At 37.5% G+C, this 12,767-nt stretch overlaps 1 protein-coding gene across 6 annotated transcripts in view; it reads left to right on the forward strand.

The window, feature by feature from the left end:
• Nucleotides 1–972: 972 nt before the first annotated feature.
• Nucleotides 973–12,767, forward strand: part of LOC105340866 (protein unc-80 homolog) — a 31,263-nt gene continuing 19,468 nt past the window's right edge. For 4 of the 6 annotated variants that reach the window (XR_002200997.3, XM_011447101.4, XM_011447102.4 and 1 more), the window contains exons 1-23: nt 973–1,174; nt 1,995–2,043; nt 2,340–2,502; nt 2,831–4,982; nt 5,199–5,446; nt 5,844–6,028; nt 6,418–6,572; nt 6,675–6,798; nt 7,039–7,183; nt 7,370–7,597; nt 7,805–7,989; nt 8,377–8,592; nt 8,767–8,902; nt 9,122–9,364; nt 9,471–9,620; nt 9,736–9,843; nt 9,928–10,112; nt 10,454–10,657; nt 10,846–11,025; nt 11,284–11,422; nt 11,736–11,844; nt 11,943–12,015; nt 12,592–12,726. Coding sequence is in view for 5 of the 6 variants with exons in the window: in XM_011447101.4 (XP_011445403.3) it covers nt 1,083–1,174; nt 1,995–2,043; nt 2,340–2,502; nt 2,831–4,982; nt 5,199–5,446; nt 5,844–6,028; nt 6,418–6,572; nt 6,675–6,798; nt 7,039–7,183; nt 7,370–7,597; nt 7,805–7,989; nt 8,377–8,592; nt 8,767–8,902; nt 9,122–9,364; nt 9,471–9,620; nt 9,736–9,843; nt 9,928–10,112; nt 10,454–10,657; nt 10,846–11,025; nt 11,284–11,422; nt 11,736–11,844; nt 11,943–12,015; nt 12,592–12,726 (5,604 nt within the window). In the remaining variant the exon portion in view is untranslated. Of the gene's footprint in view, nt 1,175–1,367; nt 1,474–1,994; nt 2,044–2,339; nt 2,503–2,830; nt 4,983–5,198; nt 5,447–5,843; nt 6,029–6,417; nt 6,573–6,674; nt 6,799–7,038; nt 7,184–7,369; nt 7,598–7,804; nt 7,990–8,376; nt 8,593–8,766; nt 8,903–9,121; nt 9,365–9,470; nt 9,621–9,735; nt 9,844–9,927; nt 10,113–10,453; nt 10,658–10,845; nt 11,026–11,283; nt 11,423–11,735; nt 11,845–11,942; nt 12,016–12,591; nt 12,727–12,767 lie in introns of those variants that run through there. The other 2 variants (XM_066076561.1, XM_066076563.1) reach the window with 2 other exon arrangements.

The raw sequence follows: 12,767 nt of genomic DNA on the forward strand, positions 1-12,767 counted from the left end.
GAGAAACATAAAATATCTACAGCAGATGATTTTTTAAAAGACATGCAAGACTAGTGTTTATCATGCATGTAATTTCTCTATCACGGGGCACTTTCATCCCGAGCTGGATGAATTTCATATGACATGCAAGTCAATACAATTGTTCCTTTGATCAATAAATGTCCCGCACGTGAGATCGTAAAAATCGAAGCTCGTACAAAACGCCCCTTGATAAGACAGGAACGCATTGAGAGGCCTACACACGGGGCTGGTTGTAGCATCATCTAGTTATATGTCTACAAAACGTGTAGTTGCAGAGGGCTATATAATGTATTCCATTGTTAGCGAGTCTGAATAAAAAGAGCGGACTGAAGGTCTCTTGTAGTATGAACCATTGTGTCCCAAGTGTAAAAAAAAAAAAGAAGGGGGGGGGGCACGACAAATTTATGATACCGAATATTCAATATATCATCAACAAAGAATTTTTAAAGTGATTCGCATACAATTTAGGTATATCAATTTATCAATTCAAGCCGCATTTTTGTTCCTGCAGGTGTGTCTATTTTATTTATTAACTTAATTTTCGATTATTGAGGGATTACATCTTGTATACTTGATACAAATTAATTGGGTCAATAAATCCCAGAACGGTGTGCTAGCATACAGTATAAGTTAATTGATATATATATATGTACACAGTGACATAAAAGATACCAAATGATCGTGTGCATGCCATGTATGGCAAAGCAACATTAATTACGAAAAACGGCCTACCATAAGAGCCTAACGTTAAAAATACATGTATTTGTTTTTATAATAAGATAAACCCCTTTGTTGGTTAATATTATGTTACAGGAAATTTTTTAATGTAATAAAAAGAAATATATTTTAACGTCTAGTGCTTGTGTAGTCTACGAATGAACGCACCGATGTGGATATCCGGAATCGATAGCTTCCATTCGCGTTCGTCTCTAAAGCTTATCTTTCACAAGGTCAAAGGTCATATTCAGCATCTGAAGCCATTTTAGATGTATGAAATGATTTTATGTATATATTGCAGACTCTAAATGACATAACACAACTCACGACCGGCATTCTGAAGCATGCCGAAGCGAAAGAACCACCCCACAGACGATACAGAGGGCGACCAGACCATCCCGCTCCCGATTCAGTCCTTTTTCTGGAGACAGACAAGGTGCTCTCGTGTTTCCTCAATATGATAATGCTATGCAAATTGACTGTGTTTTGCAGAGTTTGTTTACATGAATAATAGAGATACAGTTTATGATGTTTGGAAATTATATTTTTTTAAATTGAGGTTTACTAATTGAGGGCGAAAATTGTATGATTTAATTTATATAATCTTGCCGTTGTATGGAATCTGCGTACAAGATAAAACCAACCAAATTTTTGTTATTGCTGTTGTCAACTCTACTGTACCGATAGGCTGACTCCATCCAGGATTTTAGCAACTAAAAGAAAATAGAAATAAAAGTTATATTTACCTACTAATAATTATTTCCAGGTCGAGTTATTAAAGATACTTTTCCCAAATTATTCAATTTATGCTCTTTAACTTTGCAACTTAGACATTTTAGAGTTTCTTTAATTTTTTTCATGACATGAATGTCTGTGTAGACCAACTCATACCATTAAACATCTAATGTTTTGATAAAATATCAAGTTTGGATTTGAAGGGACAGTTAATTGGCCAGTTAAGCAGCTGTTCAGTACTTAGAGTGGACAGTTTTGAAGTTTTAGTTGTGTTTCATAAATAAAAAAACAAAATGAAATTTTGCAAGCACCTGGATACCTCCATGTCTTTTGAACATGTTCAGTATAGCTGCATAAGTTATTCAATTATAAAAAGTTAAGGCTGACTGAGTCATTTTTTTTAATACCATATTACCAGGGATGTATATGATATTACATATTATAATTGGAACACTAAACTGTGGTTACATTTAAACAATTTTAAAATATTTTTTCAATATTTACTATTTCCTGTATTTCAGCCCATTCATTCGACCAAAACTAGGAAAATTATGTGAAGCTGCCTGTGTTGTGAGTTTTATTCCTTGTATCATTATGTAATCATGTACTTCTTAATCATCTCAAACAGATTTTAATGCAATTTAACACCAAAAAAAAAAATAGCAAGATAGAAAATCTGAATTTTTCTTTAATACTTACAGTTTTTTAATTCCATTATTTAATATGTTGATGCATTTGATATGCTTTAACAAATGAATATTTATTTGTTATATCTTTCTTCTTAATTAAAAAAAAAAATATTAATAATGATTTCATGTGTATCATATATTACTTCAATACATGTGCATGGTTTGGTTACACTATAGTCTCTGGAGAGGGTGGTGGTACAGAATATTTTGCATGGTCTGTCTCCGAGTCTCTGTGAGGCCATTCAGAGCGTGCCAAGATGGAAGGTCATTCAGGCGGCATTTCCCCATGTCATGCATGCATGTGCGGCTCTCATTCAGCAGTGTAAACAGTGTGACCAGGGTAAACTATATTACACATATAGAAAATTATGCATTTTATGATAATTTAATTTTCTCTATTTATTCTTTCTGTCATCATCTTTGACTTTTATTATAGTTATCCCTTTACATGCATTAAATGCTCTATGAACATGTATAAAACTATGTAACAAATTATATTTAAATGATAGATAAAGTGAAAGATGTAATTAATGTGTAAAAAATAAACTTTATATACCAAAGTTGTTTTAAAGATGTTTTTTATTTTGCAAACATTCAATAGAAAGCACAATGTCAATATACACATGTTTAATATTGCAATGCATTTTGTTCCTTGATTCATGTTTTAGATGCCCAGTTTGGACCCAGTGAGGTGAAACTGTTGTATATTCTTCATTGGATCATTCTTGATGCTGCCTCCGAATGTGAAGACCTGGAAAGTGACCCTGCTAGAAATGGTGCCTCGGTACAACTGCACTCTCTCTGTACAGTCCAGCTCTTAGTGTATCTCCTAGCCCCTGTTATCCATCTCTTGAGGGACTCAGATTTTCAGACTCTGAAATTAGAGAATGGCCTGAGGTTCTGGCAGCCGTTATGGGACTACAGACAACCTGACATACCGTGCTTTTCCACACCTGTTAAACCTCAGAGAAATATTCTTAAAGCTCAGCACAACCTGCTTAAAGTGAACACAAATGCTGCCAATATTTACATTGGCAAAGGCACTTCTAGGGAGAATCTTAGCTTCCTTGTAGAACCTTCTGGGGCCAGTCGTAAATCCAGCTTCAATGACCAACACTCCATACATGCGCCTCTTGCGAGATGGAGTGACATTTGTCCCATTTCTACCGCAGATTCGCACTCGGTCAACATGGAGGTGCTGTGTGAACACTGTAACAATGTCATTTCTAGCCGAGATCAGGAGGAAAGATCTTGTCAGTGCAACAGAAAAGACAGCACAGATACATTCACTCTAGAGCCCAACTTGTTTAACTTTCAACTATCCACCTCTGTGGATGAGGAGTTGGTAAAGCAGAGGCTTGCTAGTGCCGTAACAAGTGGGATAAGAGGACCAACAGCGCCAGATATACTCAGTGCCAGTTACTTTGACATTGCTGTTTTGCGCTGTCTTTTTAGCTTGCATTGGTCAGAGGATGGTGTTTTCTGGGCATTAAAGTATGTCCATCAGAGGCTGCTAGAAGTTTGCGATGAGTACTTGAGAAGAGATTACTCGGAACGAGAAAGAAGTCATTCCCTGCCATTCCAAGATTTTAAACTACTGAGAAGTCAAACTATTCCATTGCATGGAGTAGAAAAATCAAAAGCCAAACTGGGAATTAAGAAACCCTCTAGCCGACTAGAAACAATTCCAAGTGCTGGAGAAATCTCGCCTGCATTGGATCATAAAACAATCCCTGATCAGAACACTGATGGTACTACCCATCAGGCATATAAGAAGTTTAAAACCCTTGGGCATGAGGACAGCAAAAGCCCACCTTTCAAAGATAGGAAGCCCACTTTTTACCTTGCCGGGTCCCCAACAAAAGATGATGGTCCGTACAGTCATTTGACCAATGAATTCTTGAATTTTGAAAAAGTGAGAAACAAAGGGAAAAAGTACAATGAGAGAATTTACGAACAGTATCTCACAAAGAAGGAAGATTCCTCAAGTGCAGCCACATCTACACAGGAGTTGGATGTGGATCCTGGAAATAAAGGTCAGAAGACAGTGTCATTTCCCCTGTATCTGATTAAAACAGCCGATGCTAAATATAAGCAGCAGCAGGGCTCTGACTATGATTCCCTGTTGACCAGTAGCCATAGTTCCTCATCATCCTCACAGATGGGAGACTCTAGTCATGCAGAGAACAGAACAGGCACTGAAGGGCGGTCAGATGTAGTGTCCTCCGAGGACGAGAAACAGAAGCCAATGATAATGGTATCGGAGCACGGGGTGTGGGATAGGCAGAGGAATAGGCAGAAGATTAATAAGCCCATGGAGGCTTCCAATGGAATTAAAGGCAGGAAAAACATTTTTGAAATGCACAATCCAAGTTGGATGAAGGACACAGCTGCCCAAAGAGATAAATTTCCATCAGTGTTTTCTGTCGATGACCAGTCTCAGCAGCAAAAGAAAGAGAAAGAAGGGTCTCTTCCTCGTAGCATGACAGACTCGGACATAAACTACAGCCACGAAGAGGAGGTCCACGAGGTACCAGGGTCGGTCCACTACATTCAGAAAAACGGGCATTTGAACTACAAGGTCATTCTCCAAGCCATTCACTTCATTGCTCTGAATCAGGCCACGCCGAGAGTGTGTGAAGTGCTGCTGAACATCATCAACTGCCTGTTAGATCTGGACATCGTGGAGAGGAAGCAGGATGTCAAGCTGACGGAATCACCCGAAAATAAAAAGGCCGACGAAGGCAGCTCTCGCAGCACAACATCGGATTCTGCCCAGGAGCAGACGGCACATGGACTGGCCATGGACAGCTTGTTTAGGTATATAATCAAAGTATTTTGATAAATTGTGATTCAGATTTTCAGTAATTATCACATTTGGAGTCCATAATTTATAAAAATAAGTACTGGGGTATGTTTATAGTACATATTAGTACTCAGATTTATTATATGAAATTTATATTTAAACTCTACTAATTTGTCCTGTCACAAAAACTTTCGGTTCTTATGAATTATTTTTCCTTTTACATTTTAAAGCATTTTCAAATCTCTGGGATGTCCTAATGGATGTGGAGATGGACTGAAGGGTAGCTATGGAGACCACCTTAGGTTGAAAGGTCACAAGTGTTTACAGAGACTGCAGCAGGTTAATTCTGTGATGTTCAGAGTCTACTTGAAAGAAACTGTTGAAAAATGTCCTATTCAAGAAACAGTGGATTTCCTGCATTCTCTTTTGGGATTCTGCACAGATCCAACTTTGATCGCTCAGCAGACACAGGGTCAAGGTAAGAACTACACAGGCAATTGTGTCTCACATGAATTTCAAATGAAAATTATATGAATTTCATGTGAGAATATTTCAAGTGAAATTCTTATGAAGCTGCTTGTAATTTTATGTTAAGTGCAGATGGAATGATTTTGAAATTCATGAAATTTTTATTTTGGAAAATCATGTGAAGTGAATAAGATTATCTGAAATCAATGCTCTTACACATGAAATCTACTTGAGGCATAATTGTCTATATACCATATTGCTACAAATATATATGTACCTGTGCTTGTGTTTGTTTTTTCATGTACACATACCTTGCAGTACTTTGCAGTATTCTTTTTTCTTTTCATGAAGTCCATTGGTGGGTATGATTTGTGTTTTTACTTTCATTATCGGTGTTTATTCAACAGCGGAAAGGAAAAGATCCTGTTCCCAGCAGGATGGCCCAGTAAATGGTTTCCATAACAACTTTGGACATAGCATTGGGGGAGTTGGTTACAGAGGGGAGGAGGGAGTGCTGATAGCAAACATCCTGAAGCCATTCGTGTCCAAGTGTGTGGACAATGCCAGGGAGTTGTACGGAAGTGACAACATAGTATGTAGGATTGTTCATTCATAAATCTTAGAGAACTTTTGTATGCATGTATATATAAATTGTAAATTACCGTAAGTGTCTATATTGGCGAATGGTCTTAAAAATGTTACACATGTACATGTACATGTACATGTATTTGGTTAATAGTGTTGAAAAATTTCAGGTACATGTATATTTGTTGGAGATGCATACATAATGCCTTTGATATCCTGTAGTGTCTTTTCAAAGGAAATCATATTCCCCAAAAAACTCAAAACAAGGAGATAATTCATGTTCATTAACAACCAGGAACAAACAAGCCACATTTTCTCAAACTAGTCCCTATGAAAATTTAAAGTTTTCTCAGTATTTGTACACAATTTTATGAGCAATGTTTGACTTGATTTCAGTGTGTGTTCTGTGATATCCGCCAGTTTATGGCTTACGTGAAAGAAATCCACGGAGGAACATTCAGAAGAGTGGAACTAAGTGGATTACTGGATTCCGCAATGAAACTGAAAAAGCAGGAAAAAGAATCCAAAGCCAGAACCTCAATAACCATCAGGTGGGCATTTTTACTTCAGATTTTTATCCTTTTGATTTTAAGTAACATTGAATAGGGTTAATATACTTGTAACTATGATTAAATACATGTACTTTGATGCAGGAGAACTACGTCCCAGACTTCTGATAGTGGAGATGACATTGGGAAGTCCCCTGCTACACCCAGTGAAGAGCCACCCACTCGAAGCAAAGGCCGGAAATCCATCTTCAAAAAGAAGCCGAAAAAGGTATATTTATATATTTGTGAAAAAAAACCCAGGGTGTACATATAGGAATTGATGATATGGTTATTCGTTGAGAAAATATAAACACTATAGTATATAAAACTGGATTAAAAAACATGATACTCTATGTGTGTGTGTGTTTGAATTAGGTGGAGAATTTCATTATCACAATTAAATTGTTGTTACATCCAAAGTCAGTACTTGGGGTACTGTATTCCTGTAAAATTTTAAACATTTTTTTAGTCCTTAATCCTTCAGCCATATGCCACAGCCAGTGATTCGGAGCTACTGGAAGACTCCAAGAATAAGAACGTTACCACTGACGACGAGGCTGTACCAAACAATACCTCCAGCACGGGGCGACGACGCTTCAGCAAATTCCATCTAGGTATAAGCACCATGAATCCAGTATAGATGTTAGATTTTCAAAATGTGCCAAAAAAAAAAAAGTTGCTAAAAAGTTTTATCAACAACTGTACTTGATCAAATGGATTTCACAATGAAGTAAATATGTGCCTTTTGAAAAGATTTCATTGGATTAGTTGTTGAACATTTCTCCCTTTTTGATGTATAGGGTTTAGACGTCCCTTGAAGCCTGACCATGAGGAGGAGGCTATGAGTGACCCCCCTCCCTTGGACCGGAGGGAGAGTAAGAGTGACATACAAGCCCCCAGAATGAAGACCAAAATGTCGTTTAGGACAGCAAGCCAGGCCACCATCACTTTCCTCAGTGCCAGGAGAAAGATTGAGGGGGGTCTCAAAAGTCTGGGGAAGAGGATGAGTAAGCGAGGAAGTGTAGATGGTGGGTGAACAATCTTATCGCATTTGTTCTTACTTTTCTAAACAGATTTTTCTTTGGGATAACTAAACTGGTTATAATAATTGTACTAACGGTTTGAATGAAATCAGGTACACATTTATCAGTCAGATTTGAAGCTATTTTTGCATGTCATACTTTGTCATTTGATTATGTAAAATGTTGATTTGCAATTTGCTTGTGCTTTTGAAGAATGGAAGCAAAAAGAGACCACCCAGGTGGAGGATGCAGAAAATGACGCCATTATTGTGAAGGAGAAGAAGTTGGTGGACAAGTTCCTGATCAAGTCGGGCATGCTCAGGTTCTCCTTCCTGCTGGAGTGTGCCCCTCCTGGAGCTATTCCTGACCCCCAGCTTGTAGCAGCCATGCTGGAACTGGTAGGCTTTGAGCTTGTTATGTTAATCAGAACTGGAGTTACAATACATGTATCATATCAATGACTTTTGTTTTTTAACTGAGAATGATAAAATAAATGATATTGATAGATTTTTGTCTCTTTGTTTCTGGTTATAGATGAGCCATCACATTTTGATAATGAATCCATGTAATCCATGAGAACCATTATGTAATGTCACAGAAATTCTGAGAACTTAACTGTTGAATGGTTCAGATATTTAGAATGACCTTTTATTGATTTTTACTGAAAAATCTCCATTCAGACTTGGTACAGTGCATTGAGAATCATTTGTAAAAGTCTGTAAAGTGAGATATACAAGTAAAGTGTGAATTCATGTGAATTCATACAAAGTATTCATTTTTAATAGGAAGCACCTGTAGTAGCCCGTGCAGCATTACTTCTGGAGTGTGCCCAGTTTATACATCGCTGTAACCATGGCGACTGGCCCAACTGGATGAGACTCAATCTGCCGAGTTATCGCCAGTCTACTTCCGCTCTACAGAATCGGGGCCAGCCATCGGGCTACAGACGCACCCTGGCTCTACAGAAATCAGCAGGGAGGATGTTTTATAAATGGGCAGAGGTATGAAAATGGAATATATAAAACATGTTACTGGAGAAGTTTTGCATGGCAAATTTTCAATATTATTTCCAGTGCAAGATGAGCAGAAAATAAGAATGCCAGGTTGAATTCAATTTTATAGATGTGAAATGCATAGGCATATACTATTTTTTCTTTTTTTTTTCTTTTCTTCAGAATCTTGGTAGTATGATGGAGTACATTTTAGCCAAGGAGAACAAGGATAGGTTGAATATAATCAGTGACATTCATAGCGAGTCTAGGAAGAAAGAACTCCGGATATCTGATGAAGAGGAGGACTTTCTAGATGAAGGTACTTTGTTTTGTTGATGTTATAGATAAATAGCATCTGAATCAACCAAACTTTATATTGAGATTTTAGGACAGGATACTACATGTATATTTAAACATCATTAGTTTATAGAAATATTCAAATGATATAGTATTCTGTAAAATTTGTGGAACTGATGTTTCTGTTGCTGTTTTTAACTAGATACATGTATGTAACTATCGTACTTCTGAATCCATCCAGGTACTGTCAATGAGAAAGGATCAGAGTGTCCATACGCACTAAAGATGGCTGCCTGCCTAGTCTTGCAAGAGATCACCACATTTCTTAGGGAGACGTTCAGGGACCTGCCAAAAGCACACAGTGTCAGACATGTGTGGGACCGGCCCACCAGCAACACCAGGAGGTGGAGCAGCATTGTCAGCAGTCCCGGTCACTCCCAGAGTTCCGAGTCCGGCATGGCTGACATGCCTCATTCGTCGTCTGGTTCGTAACCCATTTAACAAATCTCTGAAATTTGCACAAGTTAATTCAGAATATTCTTACCTCTGCCTAATCTGAGCTGAGCATTCATATATCCTTATGTTTTTAGCTGTGGTTGGAAGCCCAAGTGGGGACAACAGTAGGAAGATAAGCTTTGCTGTGCTTGGGGAACGATCTGATTCCATTCACAGCAGCACCACCTCCATCTCAATGATGGATCCCTCAGTGTCCCCTAATATCCACAGTGATGATAAGAAAGGTACATACACGGTTATTTCTGCCCTAATTTCTTTTGTTTTGAAGTACAATAACTTCATTTTTAAGAAACTCATCTTGTAAGACTTTTACATGTATTGATGCTTTTTCCTATTCAGGGAGAAAATTAGCAGCAACTCGACCAAAAATCAAACTTTTCAGGGGAGGATCTGGAACCAATTCTAGTTTCAGACTCAAAAAGGGGCTTCCACAGAAGCAAAGCAGCAGTAAGAACTTCCATCTATAAGTTGTCATGATTTTCATGAAAATTTTCTTTCACATTGTATAACATTGTTTTATCTGTGTACAAGGTTTCAAGAGATACGGGAGTCAGAAGTCAAGGAAGGTCAGCAGCCAGTCTCAGTTCTCTGACCGTGGGGCGGAGGAGGACCTGGGGATGGAGGACACAGAATCACTTCTCAGTGATGAGAACGAGAGCGGGGACCACGACGAGCCCAATGACGTCAACCTTTGTCACAACATGCCATGGATCAAGGTAGTCAATGCAACTGCAAGTTTTCCACGCAGACTTGTACTTTCTGAATTTTGTTACGTCTTTCAGAATAAGATTTAAAGAAAATTGTAATTGAAATTTTGTGTTTGAGATAATTATTTAGCAACAAATAGCATGCCACAGCAAAATACAGTATGATGATATTTTTGGTTAGTGGAAATCATTGTTAACAGAAAGTGTACTTGAAATTAAGCAAAAATTTCATATACATTGTATATGCACTGAAAGGCTTGTTAATATACTTGTATTAATGTTTCTGACTTGGACAATTTGAAATTGAAACTTAACAATGATGATTTCATGTTCATTTTCAATTATATTAGGTTGTAGTACAGCTTGCGAATCTCTCAAACTTTATATGTCCACACCAAAACTTCTGCCACCCAAACTGCTACGAACGTCAGAGGAGGTCGTGCTCCCGCCTTGTGACGGCCCTCAAGAAGATTTACCAGTCCTCGGAGCACGAGGAGGAGGACAAGAAACAGGACACAAAGAAAGACTTCCTCAAGGAGAGGCTCAAGAGGAGGGTTAGCATTTTCAATGTTTCAAAACATTGAAATATTGAGTCATTTTCAATTAAACTTGATGCAAAAACATATCATTATTTGTAAATTGTTAAGCTTTTTCACATAGACTGATGGTCTTACAACTACAATAAAGCATGATATGCATATATAATGTACATTTATAGATAAATTTATTAATATCATTGCAGGGATCAATCTTTCATCAACAAGCTTCACCTACTTGGAGAAGGGAGAGCACTCCGCTGCTAGAAAAGATCAAAACGGACGTCTCCATGACTAAACTTAAGATGACCTCCACTTGGAAGAAGGAGGAAAAGCCAAAGGAGGTTAAAGAGGAATCACCCATGATCAAGTACATCGCATCCCAGGTAGACCTGTTGAAATTCATTGTATAGTGCTTTACAAGTAAATCTATAACAATTTGCCATAAATAACACTAAGGCTAGACAATTTAATGCAGTAATGCATATTCTTTAAATATTTGATCAACTTATAAATTTTTTGTTTCGATAAAAAGTTGTAACTTATTTCAAAAGCATCAATATGGTAAATATCTGCAGTGTATATTTATTCCTTCCCTCTAAAATAAAGAATGACTGTTTAATATACTGTGACTATTTCCACAGGCTCAGAAACTGACCCAGTGTCCCATGGGAATAATTGCTAAAGCTGCACCCATTTTGTCGGAGGAAAATCTGATTGACATTATCCCTGTAGCCTGGGAGCTGATAATGGAGACGGACCAGGAACTGGCTGCTTCTGCTGGTAACATTCAATTTTACAGATTTGATTCTTTTATGTATAAGTATGTAGTTTGGTCAGCAGAAAATGTCTTACACTGACTTTCATTATCCTGTGTAAAATATTGCGGAGATTAGCATGTATATAAACATGTACATTGCTAAAATATTTGTCTTTAAGAAACTCAATATCTTATTATATAAATGTACATTTTCTGAATTGCAGTTTTATTATTTTTAAGGAAAATGTTTGTTCACAATTTTTTGACAGGTTATTGTATTGTTTCTTTGTTGTCTTTCAGTACCTATAAAAATTTCATTGTTCATTTATTTTTAAGCTTCTGTGTTTCTGCTGACCTCTGTGAAGTGCCCCGATAAGGCCCAGAAATTGATGGTGAAGGAGATGCAGCACGAGGATACCACACAGAGGATCAATGCTGTGTTAAGGTACACATAACAGTCAGTTATACATTGTATGTTGGTATGAAAGAAAGGGTCTGAAAATGTCATGAAAGTTTTGAAATGTGTAATGATTTGTTCTTTAGGTTTGGGGTTTTATGGAAATTTAGACATCAAGTCTGGCCAAGAATGGAAGATGGAGCAAACATGTTCTTTAAGGTATGAACGCTTGTTTGTTAGCTAAAAAGGAACCATTGTACATTTAATGCCTTATGAACTTGTATGTATATGTTTTAAGGCTAATTTTTATTTTAATTGATTGTCTGCGTTGGACAATGTACAAAGTGCATTTACATGTATTCTCAACATTAATGAAGGTTGCATTTATTATACCTGAACAGCAATTTGCATAGCACATGGACTCTTCAGTTATAACAGTAGCTATATTTAAGGGGAATAACACATCGTCACAAAATGGCTGACCGCTGATCGAAACGACATTTCAATTTATTAAAAGGATACTATGGACAGAAACATGTAACTTTCTCCATAGCCTAGTGGATAAAGTGTTGGACTTGTGATCCGTACATCCCGAGTTCGAATCCCGCAGGGGCTTTTGTTGTTACTTACTGAAATAATTTTTTTTATCCCCAAACTGCAAATTTGTCGCTTATTTGACATTTGTACAGTTTATTTATCATTATATCTTTCATTATTAAAAAATTTCCTGTTAATTTGAGTGACTTTTTCCAGGTGTGTTAGTCCACCTTAATATGGGTTGCTTTTCATTCATAGATGCCACCTCCTAACATAGACTTCACCCTGCCATCTCCCACGATTGGCCTGCCCTCACAGACTGTGGTGGACCCTCCCTGGACCCCCCACTTTAAGGCCAAGATAGAGGAAGTCACTGTCAACCAGGAGGGAACTGTAAGCCTCACAGAGCTTCAATAACAATAAGATAAAATGCT

This window comes from Magallana gigas, chromosome 2, assembly GCF_963853765.1.
Source record: "Magallana gigas chromosome 2, xbMagGiga1.1, whole genome shotgun sequence".
NCBI lineage: Eukaryota > Metazoa > Mollusca > Bivalvia > Ostreida > Ostreidae > Magallana > Magallana gigas.